Source organism: Helianthus annuus, chromosome 3, assembly GCF_002127325.2.
Source record: "Helianthus annuus cultivar XRQ/B chromosome 3, HanXRQr2.0-SUNRISE, whole genome shotgun sequence".
Taxonomy (NCBI): domain Eukaryota; kingdom Viridiplantae; phylum Streptophyta; class Magnoliopsida; order Asterales; family Asteraceae; genus Helianthus; species Helianthus annuus.
The window spans coordinates 176020050-176045656 of NC_035435.2; the positions used below are offsets into that span (position 1 = coordinate 176020050).

A 25607-nucleotide genomic window follows, 5' to 3' on the forward strand; every position below is an offset into this window, starting at 1 on the left:
TCTTAACTACAGATTTTTGTAACTACCGAGTAGTACCGACCATCTAGCAACTTTATTTTTTATTTATGTTTATGGTACACGAAGGAACAGGGATGCGTGTGTTTCAAAGATAATTTACAAAGAAGAAAAAAACATGAATATACATACATGATACCAGAGCAAGTTGAAATTCAAAGTTGGTGAGATGCTTCAAAGTTTCCACATTCAGATTTGTTCTCCAACATCAAAATATCTTGAATTCAACCTCCTAACCTTGTTGAATCTTTCAGCTTTGATGGACATCACATCAACGTCCCTGTTGATTCGTTCACCCACAATTTCCATTCCAGGTTCCACCCAAACGTATAGAAATTTCGCTATTATATATCTATCTATCCCCATTCTACGTTATGAATTACTTACCACACATTTCCCCTTTCAACAAATTTAATTAAGGTTTTCTTCTCCTAGCTTCTTTCTTTGTTGAATTACAGGTTTGTTGTAAATTCATCCAACTCTCGGTGTTCAAGACTGGGTTTCATTGAATTTGTTGTATGTATATGTTTGGATTGGATGTTAAATGGATCATAATTACAACCAGTCTTCTTCTCATCATCATCATCCTCATCCTCAATACAATAATAATAATCCATACCCCCCCTATGGATACCCTCCCAATTATCCACCTCCTCCTCCTCTGTATTACCACCAACCTCCTCCTCCTTCAAACTATCATCCTCAATACCCACCTCAACCATATCCATTTCAATCATCTCCATCACAATCCCCACCCCATCCCGCCCACCCTTACCCTCCTCCACAGCCCTTTCCCGGCGGCACCCCTCCTCCTTATCAATACTCTGGATATGCTGCATACCCTCCCTTACCGCCTTCTTCCGAAATGCAGTCCAGTACCATGCCTTATGGGAACAATGCTGCCACTCACCTCCCTTCCGCAGGGGGCGATTCATCAGGCACCTCCACACCCTTGTACCCTTCTTTAGATTATCAGTTTCTTAATTTATCTGTGTCTGAGAGTACACCGTCTGCCCCTGCACCACCACCCGCTGCCCCAATGTTTCAGGGTGTGAGTGTGAGCGCAAAATATGAACCCGATACTTCACACACCCTTCGTCCTAGTGATTCTGTTTCTAGCTTTGGCTCTCTTTCTTATAGTGATTTATCTCAAAATCCTAATTTCGGACATGCACCTTCATTTATCGATCCACAAAACAATCAACAGTATCAAACTGTCTCATTAACGCCTTCTAAAAAGGCGTTAAAAGTTCTGCTTTTACATGGGAATTTAGATATATGGATTCTCGAGGCGAAAAACCTTCCAAATATGGATATGTTTCATAAAACAATGGGGGATGTCTTCAATAGATTACCAGGAAAGAAAACTAGAATAACGAGTGATCCATACGTCTCTATTGCTGTAACAACCGCAGTGATCGGAAGAACTTATGTAATTAGTAACAGTGAAAATCCCATTTGGAAACAGCGTTTTAATGTCCCTGTTGCACATCATGCTGCTGAAATTCATTTTCTTGTTAAAGATAGTGATGTCGTGGGGTCTCAACTTATAGGAGTTGTAGCAATTCCTGTTGAACAGATATATTCGGGAACTAGAATCGAAGGGTTATTCCCGTTAATTAACACAAACGGAAGACCGTCTAAAAATGGGGCAAGTTTAAGACTCTCAATCCAATATTTTTCAATTGAAAAGTTGAGTTTATATCATAATGGGGTTGGAGCGGGCCCGCATTATATTGGGGTTCCTGGGACTTATTTTCCGTTAAGGCAAGGCGGTAGGGTGACTTTATATCAAGATTCACATGTGCACAATAGGTCTTTACCGGATCTTAAGCTTGATCAAGACATGCATTATGTTCACGGGTCTTGTTGGAATGATATATTTGATGCAATAAGTAAGGCTCGACATCTTATTTATATAACGGGTTGGTCCGTGTGGCACAAAGTGAAATTAGTGCGTGGGGTGGCTAATACTCCTGAATATACGCTTGGTGATCTTTTGAAATTGAAATCACAAGAAGGTGTGAGAGTTTTGCTTCTTGTTTGGGATGATCCTACTTCAAGGAACATTTTGGGTTACAAAATAGTAAGTTTCTTTTAGTCGTTTACAAGTTTATATTGAGAATCGTTTCATGAATAGTCAAAATTAGATAATCAGTTGCTTAAGCTACGGATAATTAGGTAATTTCAACGTTTAACTTAATATTTTCAGGAGGGACTCATGGCTACCCATGATGAAGAAACCCGACATTTCTTTAAGCACTCTTCGGTACAAGTGCTTCTTGTTCCTCGTATGGCGGGAAAAAGACACAGCTGGATCAAGAAGCAGGTATGCAAGAATTCAACAAATTCATTTGCATTTATATTTAATATAGTATTTAGCATTTTAATATAATGTGAAAGGTTACACCTTTTATAAAACTTCCTTAAATTGTAACATTGTCTATTTTCATTTTTAAACTTCTTTTAGGAAATTGGAACTATATATACACACCACCAGAAAACTGTGATTGTTGATACTGATGCGGGATATGGTAAAAAAAGAATTTTAGCTTTTGTTGGTGGATTAGACCTATGTGATGGCCGATATGATTCTCCACATCATCCCTTATTTAGGACTCTAAACACGGTGCATGCAGATGACTTCCATAATCCTACTTTCACGGTAATGAATTTGATCTTTGACTATATAATGATTTCAAGTTATTTGAAAAGATTGCAGTCGTTTGTTATCTTTTTAACTTAGATTGTTAGCTCTTGTTGTGACCCATGCCATGCGTTTATTATTTTTAACAGGGTACGCTAGCCGGTTGTCCAAGAGAACCATGGCATGACATGCATAGTAAAATTGATGGACCCGCAGCATATGATTTAATGACCAACTTTGAGGAACGATGGCTAAAGGCCTCAAAACCTCATGGTTTGAAAAAACTAAAAACTTCATATGATGATGCTTTGCTCAGAATAGAAAGGGTGCCTGAAATTTTGGGTGTAAATGATCAACCTTACCCTAATGACCAAGATCCCGAAGGGTGGCATGTACAGGTAAAAAGATCGATAATGATTTTGTTTGCATTTTGTCATTACTAATTTCTATTTAATTAATCTCGTCTTTACCCGATGCAGATTTTCCGTTCAATTGATTCAAACTCTGTTAAAGGCTTTCCAAAGGATCCGAGGGAAGCTACAACCAAGGTTGACCCAATTGACCCGTTCCCTTTTAGCTAATTTTCTTAATTCAACCCATTTAAGATAATACTTGAATGTTTTATTTCAATATTTTAGTTACTGTCTTTGTTAGTGAACAATTTTTTTTTAATCGTGAACATATATCTACAGAATTTGGTTTGTGGAAAGAATGTGATGATTGATATGAGCATACATACAGCATATGTGAAGGCTATCCGTTCTGCTCAACATTTCATTTATATCGAGAACCAATACTTTATTGGATCATCCTTTCATTGGAGTTCATACAAAGAATTGGGTAAGGAACATTTCTTTAACATATACTCCGCTTCAATTATATTAATCACACTTTTCGATACATGATTATGTTTCTTAGGTGCCAACAACTTGATTCCAATGGAAATTGCCCTTAAAATTGCTAGTAAAATTAGAGCACATCAAAGGTTTGCTGTATATGTTGTCATCCCTATGTGGCCTGAGGGTGTCCCTACAGCCTCTGCTACGCAACGTATTTTATTTTGGCAGGTATACACATTTGAAGCTTTGACTCTATAGTTTGACTTTGAGGTCAAGCTTATCACATTTCAGATTCTTATTTTCATACATCTTGTTGCAAATTTATTCGCCAACATTTTCTAGAATGTAATATATGTTGTTAGTTCAATTTTGTGTTTCCTGAGCCCTAAAGAATACATGTAATGTTGATGTGTTTGACCTCTAAAAGTAAATATGCATGTTTTAACTTTGCAGAACAAGACGATGCAAATGATGTATGAGGTCATCCACAAGGCCTTGGTTGAAGTAGGGCTCGAAGGAGCATTTTCGTTACATGATTATTTGAATTTTTTTTGTCTTGGGAACCGTGAAGCCGCAGGTCCACAGGATAATGTAGGTGACCAGAACCCTAATCTAGGGAATACTCCCCAGGTAGGCCCCACTTATCTTTATTACTATATGTCGCGGTTAAACTTATATTATCTGCATTGATAGATAAGGACTTGGGGTTGTTTGGGTGTGTGTTTTTAAAGTGATTACATCGATTTCAGAGTCAGAATCAGATAAATATTCGATAAAAGTTAGAAGTATTAGATAATTTTACATTAATCCTCAAAATAATACACGGGTCCCATTGCATGATGAGATATGAATACAGGACCAATAAAATGAAGAATGGAGATGGTTAGAAGTAATAGCATCTTGGTTACTGACCTCAAGATTATAATGAGAGACGTTATATATTGTCATAAATCTTCATAACATTTTCTGACCATAACTTATTAGTTATGATTTTTATTTTAGGGACTTGCTCAAAAGAGCCGGCGATTCATGATATATGTTCATTCAAAAGGCATGATAGTTGATGACGAGTATGTAATTATCGGATCTGCAAACATTAATCAAAGATCTATGGAGGGTACGCGTGACACAGAGATTGCAATGGGTGCCTACCAACCTCATCATACTTGGGCAATAAAACTCTCATATCCACGTGGGCAGGTAAGTTTTCTGGTAAAATTCGCAGCTTTTTTTCTCTTTTTTATAGCAAATTTCAAGCCAATATGTTACTGAATTTTGATGCTTGTTTCCTTAGGTATATGGATACAGAATGTCTCTTTGGGCTGAGCATCTTGGGCTTGTTGATGATCGATTTACACAGCCGGAGTCAATTGAATGTGTAAGACATGTGAGATCATTGTCTGAAGCTAACTGGAAACAGTTTGCAGCTGATGAGGTAACAGAAATGAGGGGACATTTGATGAGATACCCTGTTGAAGTGGATCAAAGAGGCAAGGTTAAATCTCTTAAGGGACATGAAAATTTCCCAGATGTAGGTGGTCAAATTGTCGGGTCATTCCTTGGGATTCAAGAGAATCTGACTATTTGATCAGTTTTTTTCGGGGCAGTTTCAAGATTAAAATTTTTAGATTCCCGGTTTAAGGGTGTGAAACCGATACTGTGTACAGTAGTGCTTCTTGTTGCAAATAGTTTGATCTTACACATATATGTACATTTGACATCCATTCTTTATATCAAATGACCTCCAACACGGTAACACCCCTTGAGATCTGTCACGTTTGCATCGGTTGCAACATATGATAAAGCAAAAGGGTAATACTATCATGAGATGTAAGAAAATATAACATTTTTCTCAGTGATGAATAAGATATTTTCCCTAGTTGCTAATAACATATATAAGTTAGCACATGTTGGTGTAAAATTAACACACTTGCTAATAATTTAGGCTTAGGGACTAATTGAGCATTATTAATTTCTAAAGGTGGTTTTCTGTTAAATGGGGAAAAAAGCCTTTCAGAAATTAAAAAAAGAATTGTTGAGAGTGGGATTTGAACCCACGCCCTTTCGGACCAGAACCTTAATCTGGCGCCTTAGACCAACTCGGCCATCTCAACTTTGATGTTGTATCATAACTTTTATTTTTAATCAACTCATATCAATGATTCATGTGAAGGACGAGCTCTCTTCACAGGAAAAACGGATTAGTGTATGTTTTAGTTTTCAGATGAGCAGGTTCAAAAACTAAAATATGAAACATTTCAACTTACATGTGTAGAATTTTAAAAATTATGTTTTGTTTGATTAGATGATATGTTTTTCTTTCTTTCCAGATTTATGTTAACCTGCCACAACCCATTCAGGTTGTATTTTGGCTATACATCTCATAACATGCCCGTGTTTTGGATACAATATATTGACACAACCAGTTAATCATGTCATGTTCATGTAGGTTAGATCCAATCGTTTCAGGACCTGCCAACCCAGACATGATCCAAATTGCCACCACAATTTGCGGTTGCCAAGTTATCATTACGACTCGGTTAATCAAGAGTAACTAAATCCATAACCAGCAAAGAATAACTATTTGGATAAACTTTTTTAAATTTACATTCTAATATGATCCAAATTGCCACCACTATTTGCGGTTGCCAAGTTATCATTACGACTCGGTTAATCAAGAGTAACTAAATCCATAACCAGCAAAGAATAACTATTTGGATAAACTTTTTTAAATTTACATTTTAATAATGTACTATTAATAAATATTATAAATAATGTTAATAATCAAAGTTTATTTTAAACTCATGTTTCAAGAATGGTACCAATTCGAGATGGTCAATCTCCTAGGCAAATTAAAGAGGAACACAAATAATAGTTGGACCAATTTTAGCATTCCATCGAACTTGAATTTAAATAACAAACAAAATGGAACTAGCTACCACTAAACAAATGGTAGTCACTAAAAAGAAGGAAATAACAAATCAAATTATTGCCCTGTTTCATATTTGAAAAGTTATTGTTGGTTTATTTGAAACATAGTTTTAAACTTGAAGACGTATGTGGACTAAAATGAAAGTCTCAAGCTCAAAATGGGATTTTTTGTTAGAGTTAAAAAGTTTCTAGTTAAAAAGCATGAGTTGTGACATGACATCAAAGTTGAGATGGCCGAGTTGGTCTAAGGCGCCAGATTAAGGTTCTGGTCCGAAAGGGCGTGGGTTCAAATCCCACTCTCAACAATTCATGCTATTTTTTGTTTGATGGTCTGTCAATTCAGTTTTTCTTTTTCTTTTTTTTTTGTTTAATTAGATAGTTTTATTTTCATTAGGCATTTAATAACTTCATGATTTCCATGATATTGTTTTTGATATTTTTGGTTTCTTTGCGTGAGATTGTGGAGCTACTAAATAGAGTTCGACACGTCATGCATACCCAAGATCTATGAATGTAGTGTTTAAGAGGCTTTTTATGCTATCTAGAAAAGGTTAGCGAAGCAGCTTGTGCTCTTTTGCCTTATGTTTCTATGTAATTACCCTTTGGGAAGAAATTTGATTGATTAAACAAAATTAAGCACAAATCAAACATAAATAATCAGTTCACATTTGATTGTCTAGTAACAACTTCCATTGTGCTAAAAACTTTGATGACTGTATAATCTAATCCAATACAAAAACAATGACATTGAATGGATCTAACAACAAACACAAATTATACAAAGATTAAGCATATTGACGTATAAAACTCTTGATTCTCATAACATAAGTTTTTAGTTGTTGATAGGTTGTTTCCCTTTTCTTGCCCTTTCTAGTTCAGATTCAGCTTCTTTAAGTTGTTCTTGGAGTCTTGAAACTCTTACTTCTAGCTCTTCTATTGTACCTCGAGTAAGCAAAGGTTGATACGGTTTCAAGAAATGTTTTGAAAAGGCTTTTAATGCTTCAACTCCACAAACCTGTCATTAAAAAAAAACAAAACCTGTTTGTTAAATACTTCATTCAAGTTTTTAATTTGTGGCTCTTGTTTGTATAAAAGGCAGAACGACAACAGAGAGTACGACCCAAAACTGGAAACAAATGAAATCCAAAGGGACGTTTTCCGGGGAACTTTTTCAAGGAAAACAGAAACAATGTACAATTATGACTCTTTAATCTAACCATTTACCTCTTGTGGCAGCAATGGCAACTTTGTAATATTGAAATCATCATACAACATGTAGAACTGATCCAGATATTTTTGTTGCATTTTCATTCGAGCTTTGAGCAACTTCGATTCAACACCTGGAATATAAACCCAACTAGCCTTTATTTATGAACATTCATTTTGTGGGCCGTATTTATGGGACCCATGAAATCAGGAAAAGACAAAAGAATAATTAATTTCCCACCATGAGAAAGTGTACTTACCTTCTTCATCAAAAAGCACCTGATTGATGATGATATTATGTGAATCAATCTCAAACTTAGTGAGTTCTTGCACCAGTCTCTCTGTCTCATATAACGAGAGAAATTCGGGAATGCACACGCATACAAAAGTTGTCAAATCCTGCATCAGAGAGTATACTTTTTAACTTTATGGTCTCGAGTGTTTGGCAAATTCTAATTCTTTAATTAACATTATCGTACGAATTTATTACTAATTTTACACTACACGTTGATAATCAATTTTGTCGCAGCTAGTATTCAGCTGATTCCTCATAAATGATTCTTTGACCACTAAATAATAAGACAATCATAAGTACGTTACCAAACATTAGAAACTTACTATACGATATTTAATCACTTTGAAAATGCACACGCAAACACCCTCTTACTCATTTACCATTTTTTAAGAATTCTTGCATTGCTGTCATTAACTTAACAGAATCTCACAACTTCTCCATTTAAGCAATTTTCATGTTAAAATTACTTAATCTTTTGCCCATGTTCATTGTGATTAGATAATTCTGACGTATGTAATTAATAAAGGGTACTTCAGACATTTCACCAACAGATGCATACCGGATCTTTGAACTGCCTGTTCACTTGTTCAATAACGTCTTTCATGCCCTCCAGCTTTCCAAGAATTGCATCCTCGCCAAACTCTTCTCCAACCCCAAACATACGAGTCATCTGTTGTTAAATTTCATCAATTTGTTATTAAACCACGTAAGTAAAGGTGTGTTGACCCCAAAACTAGAGCCGTTTCGTGGGTCCCATTTAACTTTATCTGAGGAGAAGCTAAGATCTAGAAATGATGGAAGCTAGAGATTTATATTCATTTACACGCTCTCATCCATTCTTTATTTTGTGGGCCGCGTATCTAGTACCTAGACGGGACCCACGCTCGTGTCTTTTCTTCTTACCTCAGCTAACTGGGACCCACAACCAGATCTTTGTTTTTTCCCGAATCTTATAAATGGGAATGCAAATCCCATCTTCTTTTCTTATGTCGCCATAGAATGGGATCCAATGAAATTGTTAAATTTACATGTAAGAAATTGAAGTATAAGAGTAAGTAGTACCTGACCAATCAAGCCACCAAATTTACTCTTTAAGCTCATCATTTTGTCAAGACCTTTTTCTAAGGTTGAAGGAAACTGTAGCAACCGAAGTGTATGGCCAGTGGGAGCAGTATCAAAAACTATAACTGAATAATCCATGGTTTGCACCAACCTAAAGCCAAATATTATATAAATACATAAACTCATCTCAAACCAAATATTTCAAATCCCATAATAACAGATAGCTTAATAATATTACTCGCTTAATTTCAAAATCAAGTTACCTAATTAACCTCATTATATTAAGAAATCAACGATAAAAGTGATTTGGTCAAGATGATTATTTTCTTCTGCATTATAGACATTTTACTAATATGAGAATAAATATTGAACTCACTTTAGCATCTCAGCAAAGCTCATAGCCTCATCGATTCCAGGAATTGAATTTGCTAAATCTGATAAGAAACCATCCATTCCATCTGAACTGCCCATATCTTCGTTCTCCACTGTGGGGTCCACCTCCTGCAAAACGGAAATGAATTTTGGTCTACAAGTGTTTTTTTTAGCTAAGCATTCCAACAAAGACTGAAGATATGGAGAAAGGGACAAGGAGTTTTCGTAAGAAAACTGATTGTGGAGATCAATTTAAAAATCACCTAACTATCCCTACTCCCTAACTTAACACTGACATGTGATTCTGATTATTCAAACCAGTAATGTTCACTCTGGAAATACACATCCAACCACCCCCTAAAACCAACCGTGCACACATAAACCCTAAATCCTTGAGGTACACCGTACACATAAGCCTCAAGTACTAAAATCAATCTAGAAACATTATCATAACATACAAAATGGCAAACCTGTCAACTAATGCAGGAGTCTTTGATGAATAAACACAACAAACAAGCTCCTATAAAGTATCGTAAGCAAGCCCGAATATTAACCATCTGACAGAAATTGCCCAAACAAGCTTGCCTGAATTCATTTCATACCCAACCAAGTTCAACTTAGAGTACACCTAAGTTGAATACTAAAATCAATCAACATATCTGAAATTAGCAAACAAAGGTCATCATTCATGGAGTACACCTATTAACTAAATGCTGACAAATATACAGAATTCAAAAGCTATAACTGTATCAATTATTGTACACAACCATGTTCACATCAATCTCAAATTAGTTAACTTTCACAATTAATTAATAAGCCATAAAGTATAAAAAAAATAATTAGAAACAATCCATCAAATATCAAGATAAACCCTAATTCCCAACTAGTTCATATGAAGCCCAAATACCAAAATCAAACAAGAAACATATAACCAAGTAAAATATCCATGAAGATTGAATGAATGAATAAAGAAGAAAGACTAACCATTGCATACAAATTGGTGAAGCCATTAACGAGGGTAGGGGATTTGGTGAAGCGCTGTTGAAAAGCATCGCTGAGATTGTGAGCAGGATCGGTTGAGATGATAAGAACAGAGGATCTGACAGAGGCCAGAAGGATGGAAAGAATGGAGCTGCAAGTAGTCTTGCCAACACCGCCTTTGCCGCCAACAAAGACCCACTTCAAACTTTCTTGTTCCAGTACATTCTGAACTGTTCCTTCAGGGATCTCTTCCATTGTCCAGTACACAAACAAACCCCTAAATTTGGAGAGGATGTTTGGTGTTGGGTCTCCGATGATTTTGATGTGATGATGATTATATTTTAACTTGGGAACAGATCTGGAGAGACTGAGAAACGAGGTAAAGGTTTTTTTATTTTTATTTTTATTTGTATCCTTATCGTTTAACTAACTAGGTTTTGCCCCGCGTGCATTGTTGCGCTATCTTTTACGCTTAATTTTTGCATTTTGATTACTGATTTGGTTCATTACGGTACATTCAAACTTCTTTTTAAGTTTGGACAATGTAAAAAAAAACAAAGGGAAACAGAAAAAATAGGACTTTATTAAATCCTTAAGGACTCTATAGTAAGTTTTAATAGAGGACTTTATTAAATCTTTAAGGATTATATAGTAAGTTTTAATGTTTAAGGGCCAGTAACTTAAATTATTAAAGTTTAGGGTTCTACTTAAACACTGCTAATATACCAAAAAAAATATAGAAAAATTGTTTGAATCAAGATTCAAACCCAAGTTTGACGGGTTGAAACCTACATGCTTTTCCACCAAACCACTTGAATTGATTATATTAGAATTTGTTTCCGCATTTATATATAATAATGTTACGGACGGAGAAAAGCAAAAAAAAAAAAAAATTGACCTTTGTGGGTGCCATGTGGCACCCACGGATTGGGAAACATTTGAGCAGCCGCCCTTATCCACAAATAAGCTACAATTACTATTCTTGGCCATGTTTTATGTCTATATAGGTTAATGTATTCAGTAACAACAAATTCACTCTTTTACCATCTTACAATGTTAATGTTAATGGTATTTGGCCATCTTGTTTGATTTGGGAAAGTGAGTGATCATGGACAATTGTGGCTTCGAGTAGTGATATTCTGTCATGTATTTTTCAATCATAATAATAGCAAATCCCTTTTTCATGTCATTCTCAATCCTCGGTGTTGGATAGACGACGAATAAGATTAGGGGTCATTGACGAGATAATGAATAGGTAAGATGATAACTTTAAATATCTTTACTACATTATAATACAAAAAAAAAACAATAAATGATCATAGATTTTAAAACATACGCACAATTCTCTAAAATATATTGTAGTGTTTTTTCAAACAATCATAAATTTCTCATACGTTATTTAGATTTGAGTTCTAATGAGCTCAGTGGTGAGCTTCCTTCATAGCCTTCATAGATAGAGTAGAGAGAAATGGGAGTAAGCCTTTGGTATTCTGTTCTTATTGCTTAGTTCCTGTCTATCTCTATCTATCAAAATAGACCCTCTTTTAAACGGAAAAAGATCAGTCCATATAACTAGATCGGAAAATTCACATACATGAAGGGGTGAGGCTTGAGTCTACTTTCTATTATAAAAGTAGAGTAGAAAGAAGACTCACTAGTCAATTCGAAGGCGACACGCCTTGCTGCCTTTACGAGGATTTCCCTTCTTTGCTTCTTTTGTTTGAAATAGGACCTAATGTCATAAAAATTTATGTAAGGCTAAAGGGTGTGAGGGGTATGGATTAAACTATGGCAACCATAAGTCTCCTTTCCTTTTTCAATTTTTCTTTTTCCTTTTTCACAAAAAAAAATAATAATAAGAGAATAGTGGTTTGGGTCATGAACACAGCCTAAAGGTAGTGATTTTGAATGATGGATTAAAGTGAGTGACCTGGCGTGACGCAAATGTGGAGGGTCTTGATGACCATGAGAGTCGCCACCCTATAGCCTAATGTTTTTAATTGAAAGAATTAGAACATGGGGTGTGGGGGTCGTCCCTCCCCGTCTCGGCTCGTCCCCCACGTCGTACACTGTCTCAGAAGGAGGACGCTGGCGACAAGTTATTTGATTGGCTAATGGTTTATGGTGGGCCACCATATAGAGAGATAGAGAGAGAGTTATTATTTTTTTAATTATTTAATTAAATCAAATAAAATAATAATTGAAAAAAGGAGAGAGAGACTGAGATGGTCCTTCACGCTTACGTGATAGTAGTCCCCAAAAATACTAATCAAACCACACCCCATGGTTTGGTCGACCCAGAAAAAAGCTTAGCGGCCCATGTGACATTTACCACGCAGACAAACTCTGTTCAACGGCTAAAAGCCCTGCTGCAATCTTGAACGATTGATTGTACTCTTCAAAAATGTTGATTGAATCACAAACATCCGTCATTCGGGTGTGTTAATTACACGAGGAAGATGGGTGTTGGCGGGAATTTCTGGGATATGCTAAAACCCTATGCGCGAACAGAAGGGTTCGATTTCCTTAGAAACAAAAGGGTGGCCATTGATCTCTCGTATTGGATCGTTCAACATGAAACCGCTATTAAACTTCACACCCGAAACCCTCATCTCCGACTCACTTTCTTCCGCACCATCAATCTCTTCTCCAAGGTAACGCCGCAAATGAATGCTCTCTCTATTTAGGTTAGGGTTTTCTTTTCTTTTTCACGCAATCATTATCATCGTTAGTGTTTGCTTAGAATGGCAATGACTCTAATTTAGTGTGTATATATGGTTTGCCCCAAGTCAATTATCAACACAAATGTAAAATTCAATTAGGTTACTCTTATAGCCCAAACACGAGAACTCAACCCAAAAGACTAGTGAGAGAGTCCATCTGGTCTATAAACCCCACATTTGTTGCCAATGCAAACGATGTGGGACAAGTCCCCTACCTTGCAATGGTTTCAGTCCATAACAGTTCTTTTGTTTTTTGCAAAAATCATGCAGTTTGGTGCTTTTCCAGTGTTCGTGGCCGACGGAACCCCATCACCCTTGAAGTCTCAAGCAAGAATCATGCGCTTTTTTCAATCATCTGGTCTTGATCTTGCAAGCCTTCCAGTGCCAGATGGTACCTCTGTTGTTGACAGAAATAACAAGTTTTTGAAATGCGTTCAAGAATGTGTGGTTAGTAACCCTTTCTATAAACATTTGTTTTGTTTTCCTAAACAAAGAAGAAAAGTTATTTCTTTTAACAATTTGAGACCGTTTTCCTGTCCAAGTACTTGTCACTTATTAGCAAAGAAACCACCTTTTTGTGTTTAAATTTCTACTGTAAACCTTTGCTTTAATATATATCTAACAGGAATTGCTTGAACTTTTTGGAATGCCGGTTTTGAAAGCAAGTGGGGAGGCTGAAGGACTTTGTGCACAATTAAACAAAGAAGGTCATGTTGATGCTTGCATCACCTCTGACAGTGATGCATTTCTGTTTGGTGCCAAGTGCATCATTAAGCGCCTCAAACCCAACTCACAGGTAATGCCTTTTTGGTCAGATTGGTTGACCAACATTGTTACTTCTCATATTCAAAAACCGCTAATACTACATCAGTCTAATCTAACAATCTTTGATAACATCAATGAAAATCATTCCATTTTGTTAGGAGATTCTGGATGTGCCTGGATGGATGGGTTGGTTAAGTGATCAAAATGAGTAATTTTGGTGGATTTTTTTTAATTTTTAATATGTAAGTAGTGTATCAGATATGAGTACAAGAAGTGTATTATTTTAATTATAGTGTAATACACTAAAGTTGCACTTTGGGAGAATTTCAACCCGCTTGACATGTTTCCTTTTAAGCTGGATATATAGTGATACCTGTTTGGCCCGTTATAGATGTAATGTAACCTGAACCCGATCATTCTGAAGAAAAAATTATTTTAAATTGACTAAAATTTGCATGTGAAATACAGGAACCATTTGAGTGCTATCATATGTCAGACATCGAAGCTGGTTTAGGGCTAAAAAGAAACCACTTGATAGCCATTGCCCTTTTGGTTGGAAACGATTATGATCTAAAAGGTGTCCAAGGGATTGGGCTCGAGACAGCACTCACTTTTGTGAAATCTTTTGACGAAGATGAGGTTTTAGATAGGTTTGACTAACTTTCATGCCACATGTTTCACAATGTAACGTACTTGGTGCATTTTATGTGACTACTTTGCCTATAATTCATTGTTTCAGATTATGTGAATTAGGAGGTGGAAACATGTTAATTAATAATTCAGATGAGAGTATACTAAAAACGAGGCTTCCTCATTGTTCGTTATGTGGGCATCCAGGAAGCAAGAGATCTCATTTCAAGGATTCTTGTGAACGATGTAGTTCCACTAAACAGGAAGGTTGTTTGCAAAAACCAATTGGGTTTAAATGTGACTGCTCATCCTGTGAACAGGTATGTGTAGTGTGTTTGGTTCACAGGTTATTATTTCTTCTTAGAAAAAACACATATGAGGGTGTTTGGAAATGCGTTTTGAAAGTAGTTATTGTGACTGCCTTAATCAATGTTAGATTTAGTTGACCAGATAATTAGATAATCAGTTGATTAAGTTAGAGATATATATGTGACTTTTACATTTATTCCAATTAGTAGTTTTCTTACGACTTCTTAGTTCTTACATGCTTCCCCAAACATGTTTACTTTGACGCTAAATAACATTTAAAATAACTAAGCGTAATATAAACCCTGAAGTTTACAGTTGATTAAGTTACTGATGTACGTCAGCTTAGACTTAGTTCAGTTATTATTGATTTCATCCATTGTTTTTTTTTTTTTTTTTACTTTTTCTGAGTTACAGGATAAGAAAGAAAAGGAACAAAAAAAGAACGAAGCTTGGAAAATGAAAGTTTGCACCAAAATCGCCACAGAGCCAAACTTCCCGAATAATGAAATCATTCAGATGTATTTGAACAACCAACACACCAATTTTACAGGTTAGTTTGAAAGCCTTAATAAATGCTCCATACGTATGCTTGTGCATACAGTTTTGTAGTGCATACTATATATGTGTGTGTGTGTGTGCGCGCAGGTGCGTGGATGGGTGGGTGGGTTATTCTAATGCACCCCGTGATTTTTCTTTTTGTTGGATGATGAATTGGTGTTATACTGTTATTACCATAACGCGTTAACATTTAATATAAAACGGAATGTTTAATTTCTGAATAACAGACTGAGTATTTGTTCATATAACACCTGCTTTTTTGGTGCTTAATTTTAGGTGCCGAACCATTTATATCATGGAAAACTCCGAACACGGAAATGCTGATTGATTATCTAGCTTTTAAGCTAAACTGGGAACCTTCCTTCATTCGGCAAAAACTCTTTCCCTTTTTGTCCACAATATTCTTGAGAAATATAGCCAAAAATCAAGATACCGATTTGTTGTATGGACAATATGAGTTTGACTGCATCCAGAGAACCAAGATAAGGGTTGGTCATACTTTCTATTTGGTTAGTTGGAAAAAGTCAACACAAACAGTTAACAACAATATCTGCACAACACCATCTAAAGAGGCTGGACTTCAAGAAGATTATGATGAATTGGTTGATACCTTCGATGAAGCTGATGTCACCAATGTTCGTGTTGATGATGGGTGTTTGATGACTGATGAAAATATGGATCTTGTGATGGCTGCTTACCCGGAAAGGGTTGATCAATTTTTGCAACAAAAGGTGAGAACTTTTTTCACTTATTTTGACATAGGTGGCAAAATGGGTGGGCTGGACTATTAGGTAACATTTTAATACAGGCTGGTCCAGGCCGGGCTGGCCACAAACACGTCTTTTGTTCATTTTTTTTATATTTTTAATGTGCAAAGTATAATCTTAAAAACAATATCATTACAAATATAGTATACCTTTTAATTTTTAGTTTTATTTTTAAGTGATTTTTAGGGCTGTTTAATAGATCTGAATACACTATGATTTCAACTGGTTTGATGCATTTGATTTGTTTCCTTTTTGGTAAGAGATAAAAAAAATAACCCAAATTGGACCAAAGTCTAAATTTCCACTTTGTCGTATTTGTGTTCGATTTTACTAATTTCGAGTTTTAAAAACATGCATGCAGGAGTTTAAAGAAGCAAAATCAAGGAAAAAAGGTAAAGCAAAATCTGCAGAGGATCCATCATCATCTCCTAGTTCAAGAGGTGTGCAACTTAATATAACACAGTTTTACCGTTCATCAAAAGGGGAAGCTGCTGAAAAAATAAAAGATGACAGTTTTTCTGTAGGGAAAAGGGACGCGGGTAACAAAAGATTTTCAAAGTCTGCCAGGCGTCGTTTGCTACTTGGGTAGAATGTAATTTAGGACTTGTGAATGTAGCTTGAATTGACTGTAAATATCTTAGTGTTTGGATGGATGGATAGAAATAATAATGTAATGATAAACAATTAAACATCCTATTTTGTCTTCATCGTCTTGGCTCTAAGTTGTTGTCTTTTTTCGTTAGCCTATAGAGGGGAATGAAACAAGGGCTTGGTGATCCAACAGATTTTCCTCCATTGTGGTATAGAAGAAGGGGTTTTTTTTTTTTTTTTTTTTTTTTTTTTTTCAAAATGTTGATTGATGTAAATAATAAACCCCACCAGCTGCATAGATTCAAATTCAAGTTTTGTGTTTTTGTCAAGATTTTCTAATACAAGTATCAAAGGGTGTATATCAGTTGTTCTAACTAATAATCTACCGCTTACACGTCCGCAAACTATTCAGAGTTGTAAACGAATTGAACAAACACAAACAAGGCCTTGTTCGTGTTCGTTCATTAAGGATTGAACATATTCATGAACGGTTCACAAACGCTTATTTAACGAGATTTCTTGTTCGTGTTCGTTCATTAAGGAAATTAAGGAAATGAACATGTTCATGAACACTTATTGAACGTAAACGAATGCAAACAGATGTTTATGAACATAATTGAACACAAACAAACATTATATATCCATCTTGAAATAAAATCTGCATTTTCATAAGAAAAATTACGAAGAATCCATAAAAAAATAATAAATATTTAACATTTTATTTAGAATAATAAACTATGTTTCTTCATTTGAGTTATTGAATTAGAAAATAGATAAAAGAATAAATAATAATAAAGATTAAACATGTGGTAGAACATAAAAATCTACAAAACTTTTATAGGAAAAGTCCAAATAATGGCGCTAGAAGTGTAGAATACCTTTTTGTGTTATTTCTCTCAATACTAACACTATCACCAATCTCTCTCCCAACCTAAGTTACCAAAATAAATTAAAGAAAAAGAAAAATTCTATTTTTCTCCACAACTTGGTTTGCTCATTTTGTTACTTGTCAAAATTGAATTGGTTCTATCTTCTATTTTTTTTTTCAAACTATCAATTCCCCCAATAATTTAAATACTCAAATAATTTTTAATATTTAAACTTAATAACAAAACTAAATACACCGTATTTCGTAAAATAAATTTGTGAACATTACGATATAAATTTTATTAAAAACAAAGTTCGTATGAAAAAAATATATTTTCCAGTATATTATATATATTGATTGCTTAACTTTATAATTTTTATATTAAAAATAAGTAACTTTTATTTGTTTAAAAAAATAATTGTTTCAATTATTATTTATATTTATTTAATAAAAATTTATGTTGGGTTGAGCTGTGAATGAGTGTTAAAAAATGAGTTAGGTTGGGTTGGGTTGTGTATGTGGAAGAGAGAGAGAGAAATTAGTTTTTTATTAAAGATTGGGTTGGGTTGGATTGTGAATGTGGATAGTGTAACGAAAGAGTACACTGCCATTTTGGTCCCTGTGGTTTGGACAGTTTTGACATTTTAGTCCAAATCTCAAAATTTTTAAATCTGGGTCCCTGTGGTTTCACTTTTATCGCCATTTTAGTCCAAAAATCAAAAACTTTCATTTTTGACTGTTGCAACCTGCCTATTTTGTCTTTTTGTGCAGAAGTATTTTTGTCCAAATGCTTTTCATTTGACATTTTCTTAATTAAAAAACTAAAATCAAATACATTATTAATTCCTTTATATACCCTTATTAATATTCATATCCTCATTTACATCATCTTCAACCCCCAATTAGGGGGAAGATGATTGGAGATAATCTCTGTAATGAAAGTTTTGGGTGAAAAGTAAAAAAAAATAAATTTTTTTTTTGGAAAACCACCAAAGCCAACGTTACGACAACCATATGCATAACCATTTTTTCTTTGAAACCCCTCAAAGCACACCCCGCGGCGGGGCGTAAAACGGTGTGTCAAATAGTACTAATGTCACGCAACCGTCATCGACCACCAACACTGACTCGACCTAGGATATGCGTGTTGCGACGAACCTGTCAAACATGGAAAATAGAGGTAAAAACCCTGAACCACACATGCACGTTGCGTCATAATAACTCGAAAAATTTAGAACTATACGTAAAACGAAAATTTGCGAAAGATGAAAAGTATAAGTGACAAAAGTTGCGAAGTTAAATCGCAAATAATGAAAGTTTTGGGTTAAAGTTAAAAAACAAATTATGTAGGGTTAAAATTGAAAAAGGTAAAAACCTTTTGGTTAAAAGTAAAAAAATGAACTTTTTTTTAAAAAACTCACAAAGCACAATGTAAAAGTTGTTATGCACAAAAAAGTTGCAAACTTATTTATTCTATAATCATAAAGTGTTGATAAAACTAATTAAAGCCATCATGGTTTTGACTACAGTATTTGATTTGGATGAAAATCGAAGTTCAAATCCTTTGGGTGTACATTTTGGTAGAATCAACGGTTTTGACCAAAGTTTACAGGTTGATAAATTAACTGAACAAATATACTAATAAGTTTTTGAATAAATATTTGTACTTCTATAAGAGTTCAAAATATTTTGTGAGAAAATTTATATAAAAACATAAATAAAAACAAACACATGTTGCAATGTCTTTGAATTTATAAAATATTATACATAAAAAATCATAAAATAAAAATAAGTTATACTTTACAAAATGAAATAAATAATTAAAAAACAAATAGTCGAAGGCTACATGGTATGGTTTAACTAGCATGTGCTAGTTAAAGCATCACATGACTGACACGTAGACAGTAAGCCTTTAACTAGTCTATCCTTTAACTAACCTGATGTTTTTAACTTAAGGTTTAAAAAAAGAGCAACGTGATTAGTTGAATCAAATGTGGCCCTCACACTTAAAATGGATAACACCCGTTAAAGCACTCAAGAATCCAACTTTGGCGTCCCAGAGAGGTGTCTAGTGTGCCAAGCGCTAAACCATACCATGTAGCCCTACGCTCGATAATCTGTGTAGCTTGTAGGATAGAGTGGGATCTTGGTTGTATTTTTTTTATAAACTTTATTATTTCAGTTAATGTATATTTATTCAAAAGAAATAAAAAATATAATTATTTAAAAATCATTACAAGAATTAAATGATAATAATGGCAGGAGAAAATGATGAGATGAGGAGAGGTGGGGGTGGGGTGATACATACTCTGATGATCAATAATGGAACTCTTAATCTGCGATGTCAGATGCTGTTATATTTGAACAGTGTTTTAATTTCAAATTTTGAATCATAAATCAACGGGCAGATTTACTGTGATTCTCGACCGTACGATCCAATGGAACCTGCTTAAAGCTTACATCTTTGTCCTAACATTAACATAAGCCTAACTCATTTTTTTACACACCTTCCAAAATCATAAATCTACCAACAAACCCCTCTCCAATATTGATTAATATACAAAAAGAAAAAAAATTGCTTTCTACAGTATTGATTGATATCGGTAAACACAGAAGAGGCTCCATAAAGTGAATCGTGGAGACAGTACAGCTCAGCTCAGCTCAGCTCAGCAAGTAAGTGATTTGAAAAATATAAATAACTAGTAATAGTAATATAGTAGTTGAATTTTGAATGCTCTCTCTCTCATTCATTCTGCTCTGTCGGCATCCTCCTCCTCCGGTACTGGTAAACTATTCTTTCTAATTATTTTTTATTATTTTGTTTCATGTGCCACTTAATAATGCAACAAGAGCCAAGTCAAGCCCCATTTTTTGCAAGATCATCTTTCTTTCTTTCTGGATCTTACTCATTTCATTCTCGAGTCCTTCCTTATTATATATGGAAACTAATGTATTTTCAAGAGAATCAGAGTGTTGAAGCTTCTTCATCTTTTCAATTATAAGTTTTTTGGTAGCTAAATTGTGGTAGTAGTAGTAGTAGTAGGTATGACCCTATTTCTCACTTTTCTTAACATTTTGTGTTTAAAATCGGAAGTTTTAGGTAGCGTTCGTTTCATGGAATGGAATGGAATGGAATTGGGAAGCTTTTCTTTGTAAAATTGATCTTGGTTTGGGGAGGGAGGAATTTGAAATCCAATGAATTTCTTTAATCAATGAAATTTGTGACTATTTCAACATTCCATTCCATTCCTTCATTAGAGTGGAGGATTTCTAAGGAATGTTGAAATAGTCACAAATTTCATTAGAGTGAAGGATTTCAAATTCCTCCCTCCCCCAACCAAGATCAATTTTACAAAGAAAAACTTCCTAATTCCATTCCATTCCATTCCATGAAACGAACGCTACCTTAGGGTTTAAAGATGGAATCTTTGGTTGATTTAAGAGTCCAAAAAATCACTTCTTTGTCCCACAGTTTAATCATAGTCTTTCTTTGGTGGGTATGAGTAGTCAAATCTCCAGAAAATGACACTTTTTTAAACTGAGAAATGAAGGGTTAAAGATCTGATCTTTGGTTGGTATGAGTCAAATCTCCAAAAAATGAAGTCTTAATCTATGGGTATACATACTTTCAGGATTAGTAAAGTTTTAGACTTGAAACTAAAGTCTAATTGTCTCTAATTCCATTAATTAAATATATCATGTTGCATAAAAATAAAAATCTTGTGTTTGATCATTTCAGAAGTAAGTAAATCACTTCATGGAGGGATGTTTGCCAGGAACCAATCACTTTGAGGTACAATTTTTTATTTTGTATTTATTGTTAAGAGTTTTTACATTTTTTTTGTCGAAACAAACAGAAAGAAGAAATAAATAATATGGTCTGTCTCTGTCTGGTCCATTCCAAAACTTAAATACATCGTGTATGGGTGGTGGGGTGGACTGGAGTTAGATAGTGACCTTTCTTCTCTTGTCTTCAAAGCAAAATTTAACATCTCTTTAAGATTGGTAGTAGTAGTACTACTGCCCACACTAACAAAATCGAAACATTCCACTTTTTGGTACACATCACTATTTGATTTTTACATTCAAAATGTCACTGCCAGACCTTTTGTTTATGAGGAGAAATGAAGATGGGACCCACAAAGCAAAGCAAAAAAAAAAAATGAGGAAAATCATACTTACTTACAAGTAACAATATGTGGTTGCTTAAATGTTGTTTTGATAGTAAAGTATGTATTTTTTAGTTAACATCAAGTTGATAGGCAGGCTTTATTTATGATGGAAAGTTCTTCCTTTAATGGATGCCCTATTAAAGAGGTGTGTGTGTTGGCTTTATGATCATGCAAGATTCTCAAAAGTTTTCATCTTTGTTCTTTTTCTCTTCAAAAAATACAATCAATAAAGTAAAGTTTGATGATCCAAGACAGCTAACTACTACACTACTTTATTATTCATGAAAAAAAAAAGTCATAATCTTGATTTTCCTTTTGGGCCCCTTTTAAACATGTCGGTTTCTTCCAGCTTGACAATACCTGTATCCAACTTTCTCATCTCAACATTCAGTTCTTAGATATGATCGTTTTAGCATAACTGAATCTAGAAAGCTTAAAACATGTTATTTGTTTTTCAGGTTTGACTTCTCTATGTTCTTGTGTTTGGCTTCTCTATATTGGTTCCTAGATCATCTTGAAATGTTCTGCAGATTTTTTGTAGTTTCTGTATGTTTGACTTTTTGATATTCAAATCTGACTTCTTTAAATTTGTCCAAATCCTAAAATTTTGTCTCTTAGATCATTTTAGTCTCAAAAGTCTTGCAATTTTCATGTTTCTTGATCATGTATTCACTTCAAGTTGACTTCTATGTTTTCCAGTTTTGACCTTTTCAATTTCATCCTTAAATCATTTTACTCTAAAAAATCTTCAAAGGTTCAATGTTTGTTAATTAACCATATTTAATTTCGCAGGTTTGACTTCTCTAAATTGACTCCTGGTTCAATTTAGGCCCAGAGTTTTCTCATCAGGTTTGACATTCTGCAAACCGACTTCCATATCCTCAGATCCTTGAGCAAATCATGTTTAATATTGTCTGTATTTCCAACAGGTTGGATTCTAGAGAAATCGATTTGATCTATACCTTCCAAAATCATGGTAGAAGATCATAATAAAGAGAACAGAGTCATGGTTGACCTTCAGTCAACCGAAGAGTGGTTGGCATATGCCAATGATCTTGTACCCGTGGCTCTAGATAAGGCTCGACAGGTTAAAGGGTTTCAGGGGAGGTGGAAAATAATCATATCAAAATTAGAGCAAATCCCGACCCGGTTATCAGATTTATCGAGCCATCCATGCTTCACAAAGAACACGTTATGCAAAGAACAACTTCAAGCTATATCAAAAACTTTAAACGAATCACTTGAATTGGCGGATAAGTGTTCTAAAGATAAACAAGAAGGAAAGCTTCAAATGCAGAGTGATCTGGATGCATTATCTGGTAAAATCGATTTGAATCTACGAGACTGCGGCCTTTTAATAAAAACCGGGATTTTGGGAGAGGTTGCATCGTCGGGAGTTGAAAGTACTAGTCAAGGAAGCAGCAACATCACGGAGCTTTTAGCTCGGCTGCAAATCGGGCATTTGGAAGCTAAACATAAAGCTCTTGATAATCTTGTTGAGTTGATGAGGGAAGATGAAAAGACTGTTTTGCCCTTCTTAGGGCGAAGCAGTTTATCGGCTTTGGTACAGCTCCTTACAGCTACATCTCCAACAATACGAGAGAAGGCCGTTACCCTAATTTGCACATTAGCAGAATCGGGTTCTTATAATAGTTTACTTGTTTCAGAAGGTGTTTTACCTCCTCTCATAAGGCTGCTCGAGTCCGGTAGCTCGGTTGGTCGAGAAAAATCTGCTATCTCCCTTCAAAGACTATCCATGTCAGGAGAGATAGCGCGTTTGATAGTGGGCCATGGTGGGGTGCAGCCGCTTATTGAAGTATGTTGCACGGGTGATTCTGTTTCCCAAGCGTCAACTACATGCACTTTGAAAAACTTATCAGTGATTCCGGAACTACACCCGACCCTAGCCGAAGAAGGGGTTGTGAGGATCATGATTAGCTTACTCGATTCTGAGGTACTGTTGGCATCTAAAGAATATGCGGCAGAATGCTTGCAGAATCTCACTTTGAGTAACGAAGATATCAAGCAGTCTGTTATCACCGAAGGTGGAATTCGCAGTCTGCTGGCTTACCTCGATATTGGTCTGCCTCAGGAACCTGCGGTCAGGACAGTACGAAACCTCGTGGGGTCCATTTCAGCCGAAACACTAATTTCAGTAGGGTTGCTTCCAAGGCTCGTGCACGTACTTAAAACGGGGTCAACCGGAGCCCAAACAGCGGCGATCGGGACCGTATGTCGGATTTGTGAGTCGGTAGAAATGAAAAAACTTGTGGGAGAATCAGGGTGTATCCCGGTACTAATTAAATTACTTGAAGTGAAAGCGAAGGAGGTTCGGGAGGTGGCGGCTCAGGCGTTGGGGAGCCTAATGACACTTGGGTGTAATGCTCGAGAAGTGAAGCAGGATGCAAGAAGTGTACCGAATTTGGTCCAGTTACTCGACCCGAGTGCGCAAAACACGGCAAAAAAGTATGCGGTTGGTTGCCTTGTGGTTCTGTCAAGTAGCAAGAAGTGTCGTAAGGTTATGATATCGTATGGTGCAATTGGGTATTTGAAAAAACTAACGGAAATGGATATAATTGGATCTAAAAAACTGTTGGAAACACTGCAGAGAGGTAAATTTAGAAGCTTGTTGGGGTAAGTTTAGGTTTTGAGGTGTAAAATGTTGTTTCATTGTCTTGTATGAAACATTGTAAGTTGGATGCTTTTTATAAGGTTGTAAAAATAACCGTCTTTTACCGACTGTCAACTTCGATCCATAAGTGTGTAATTAAGTGATTGTTATATACACAATTAAAACTAATTATTTGAAAATGGACGATGAGTCCGTTGGCTTATGACTAATGAGTCATCGAGTGAAGGTAATTAGTTTTTATGCTGAAATTCATTTTTATGATTATTTTTATTAATATGATTATAGTTTTACATTATTGTAACAACAACAACAATAATCTATATTTTGGAACACGTGGTTGAAGGTTGCTGATGAGGCCATCACCCCCAAAAGAGCCCAATAACTCCTCTCCACCACACTTTCGTCCATTGAATAGGTGCCAGACACCAGTTTGGCACTATTCATTCTATTTCTCTTTTATCATATATAGATTTATAAATAAGATGATATAACAAGTTTAATAGAATTCATTAAAATATTAGCATTTTCTTGATGAATCTCCATCTTACGATGTATCTAATAGTATGTAACAATTAAAAACAACTTAATTAATTAAGGTATTAATACTTTGGTGTTTGGGAACGGGTAGAGGTTACCCGCTTGCCTACCTGTATGCTCCCCGGGTCCCCTAATGGCGTCACTTAGGCCATATGTAGTCATAAAGCCCCTTTGTGGGCGTTATGCGACACGTGTCGTGCCACGTCACACAGGGGCTTTATGGGGCGTTATATCACTAGAGTCCGTAGTCATAAAGCCCCTACCCATCATTATCTAATTATTAATTTTCATTTTTATTAACTAATTAAAAAAACATTAACTTTTTTTTTTTGAATGGCAAACCTTACATACTCCAAAATTACACCAAATAAATACTAATCTACTCCTTGCTTGGGATTGAACCCAAGACCTCTCACTAAGAGGCAAGAGCCTCTACCAAGTGGGCTACTCCCACATTAAAAAAAAAAAAAACATTAACTACTTTTTGATTGGTCAAAGGATTGAAACTCCCCTCCATAACGCCGCGAATGTGATGTCCCTGCCATCTTTTTTTTGTCCGATAAAGCTCCTCGTCGTGGTATAGAGGGCGCCATTGGGCCCTATGTTTGGCTTTTTTGGGCATATAGCGCCCCACTACAGTCTACAGGTGCTCTTAGACCGGGTTAATCTCTTTTTTTTAACACAATTAAATATATCGTATATAAATT

General features: G+C 35.2%; 4 protein-coding genes and 2 non-coding genes across 11 annotated transcripts; 4 read left to right on the forward strand and 2 right to left on the reverse strand.

Annotated features, from left to right (window-relative positions):
• Positions 1 to 89: 89 nt before the first annotated feature.
• On the forward strand, positions 90 to 5251 carry LOC110931071 (phospholipase D gamma 1). Its single transcript, XM_022174473.2, has 10 exons — positions 90 to 2101; positions 2228 to 2344; positions 2486 to 2680; positions 2812 to 3060; positions 3142 to 3210; positions 3355 to 3502; positions 3581 to 3729; positions 3955 to 4131; positions 4504 to 4701; positions 4796 to 5251. Exons 1-10 carry the CDS (start codon positions 560 to 562, stop codon positions 5087 to 5089), a joined length of 3138 nt encoding a protein of 1045 aa, XP_022030165.1. The 5' UTR covers positions 90 to 559; the 3' UTR covers positions 5090 to 5251.
• Positions 5252 to 5534: 283 nt separating this feature from the next.
• On the reverse strand, positions 5535 to 5615 carry TRNAL-AAG. The gene has a single exon. It is a non-coding gene; the product is annotated as a tRNA-Leu (tRNA).
• A 1041-nt stretch (positions 5616 to 6656) lies between these two features.
• Positions 6657 to 6737, forward strand: TRNAL-AAG. The gene has a single exon. It is a non-coding gene; the product is annotated as a tRNA-Leu (tRNA).
• A 338-nt stretch (positions 6738 to 7075) lies between these two features.
• Positions 7076 to 10709, reverse strand: LOC110931070 (ATPase ARSA2). The gene is made up of 7 exons (XM_022174472.2): positions 10352 to 10709; positions 9372 to 9496; positions 8996 to 9146; positions 8493 to 8603; positions 7899 to 8037; positions 7657 to 7772; positions 7076 to 7447 (listed from the first exon to the last, which is right to left on the reverse strand). The coding sequence occupies exons 1-7, from the start codon at positions 10601 to 10603 to the stop codon at positions 7265 to 7267; spliced, it is 1077 nt and encodes a 358-aa protein (XP_022030164.1). The 5' UTR covers positions 10604 to 10709; the 3' UTR covers positions 7076 to 7264.
• A 1908-nt stretch (positions 10710 to 12617) lies between these two features.
• Positions 12618 to 16878, forward strand: LOC110931069 (flap endonuclease GEN-like 1). Its single transcript, XM_022174471.2, has 8 exons — positions 12618 to 13002; positions 13342 to 13518; positions 13697 to 13867; positions 14305 to 14486; positions 14576 to 14786; positions 15190 to 15325; positions 15610 to 16064; positions 16462 to 16878. Exons 1-8 carry the CDS (start codon positions 12808 to 12810, stop codon positions 16687 to 16689), a joined length of 1755 nt encoding a protein of 584 aa, XP_022030163.1. The 5' UTR covers positions 12618 to 12807; the 3' UTR covers positions 16690 to 16878.
• Positions 16879 to 20067: 3189 nt separating this feature from the next.
• Positions 20068 to 24542, forward strand: LOC110931068 (protein CELLULOSE SYNTHASE INTERACTIVE 1). 6 transcript variants are annotated; one of them, XM_022174467.2, is made up of 4 exons: positions 20068 to 20232; positions 21299 to 21352; positions 22524 to 22580; positions 22661 to 24542. In XM_022174467.2, exon 4 carries the CDS (start codon positions 22705 to 22707, stop codon positions 24367 to 24369), a length of 1665 nt encoding a protein of 554 aa, XP_022030159.1. In that variant the 5' UTR covers positions 20068 to 20232; positions 21299 to 21352; positions 22524 to 22580; positions 22661 to 22704; the 3' UTR covers positions 24370 to 24542. The 6 variants fall into 6 exon arrangements, with proteins under 6 accessions (XP_022030159.1, XP_022030157.1, XP_022030160.1 ...); XM_022174465.2 differs by lacking the exon at positions 20068 to 20232 and adding an exon at positions 20260 to 20344; XM_022174468.2 differs by lacking the exon at positions 20068 to 20232 and adding an exon at positions 20318 to 20338.
• Positions 24543 to 25607: the final 1065 nt, after the last annotated feature.

Excerpts from the sequence above, each read along its gene's own strand:
- LOC110931071 (XM_022174473.2), top strand. The coding sequence starts at position 560 with ATGGATCATAATTACAACCAGTCTTCTTCTCATCATCATCATCCTCAT. Across the intron at positions 3,061-3,141 it reads CCGAAGGGTGGCATGTACAG|ATTTTCCGTTCAATTGATTC; the intron begins GTAAAAAGATCG and ends TACCCGATGCAG. Across the intron at positions 4,132-4,503 it reads ATCTAGGGAATACTCCCCAG|GGACTTGCTCAAAAGAGCCG; the intron begins GTAGGCCCCACT and ends TTTTTATTTTAG.
- LOC110931070 (XM_022174472.2), bottom strand. The coding sequence starts at position 10,603 with ATGGAAGAGATCCCTGAAGGAACAGTTCAGAATGTACTGGAACAAGAA. Across the intron at positions 9,147-9,371 it reads AGCTTTGCTGAGATGCTAAA|GTTGGTGCAAACCATGGATT; the intron begins GTGAGTTCAATA and ends ATTTGGCTTTAG. Across the intron at positions 7,448-7,656 it reads TGCCATTGCTGCCACAAGAG|GTTTGTGGAGTTGAAGCATT; the intron begins GTAAATGGTTAG and ends TTTTAATGACAG.
- LOC110931069 (XM_022174471.2), top strand. The coding sequence starts at position 12,808 with ATGGGTGTTGGCGGGAATTTCTGGGATATGCTAAAACCCTATGCGCGA. Across the intron at positions 13,868-14,304 it reads GCCTCAAACCCAACTCACAG|GAACCATTTGAGTGCTATCA; the intron begins GTAATGCCTTTT and ends TGTGAAATACAG. Across the intron at positions 15,326-15,609 it reads CCAACACACCAATTTTACAG|GTGCCGAACCATTTATATCA; the intron begins GTTAGTTTGAAA and ends GCTTAATTTTAG.
- LOC110931068 (XM_022174467.2), top strand. The coding sequence starts at position 22,705 with ATGGTAGAAGATCATAATAAAGAGAACAGAGTCATGGTTGACCTTCAG.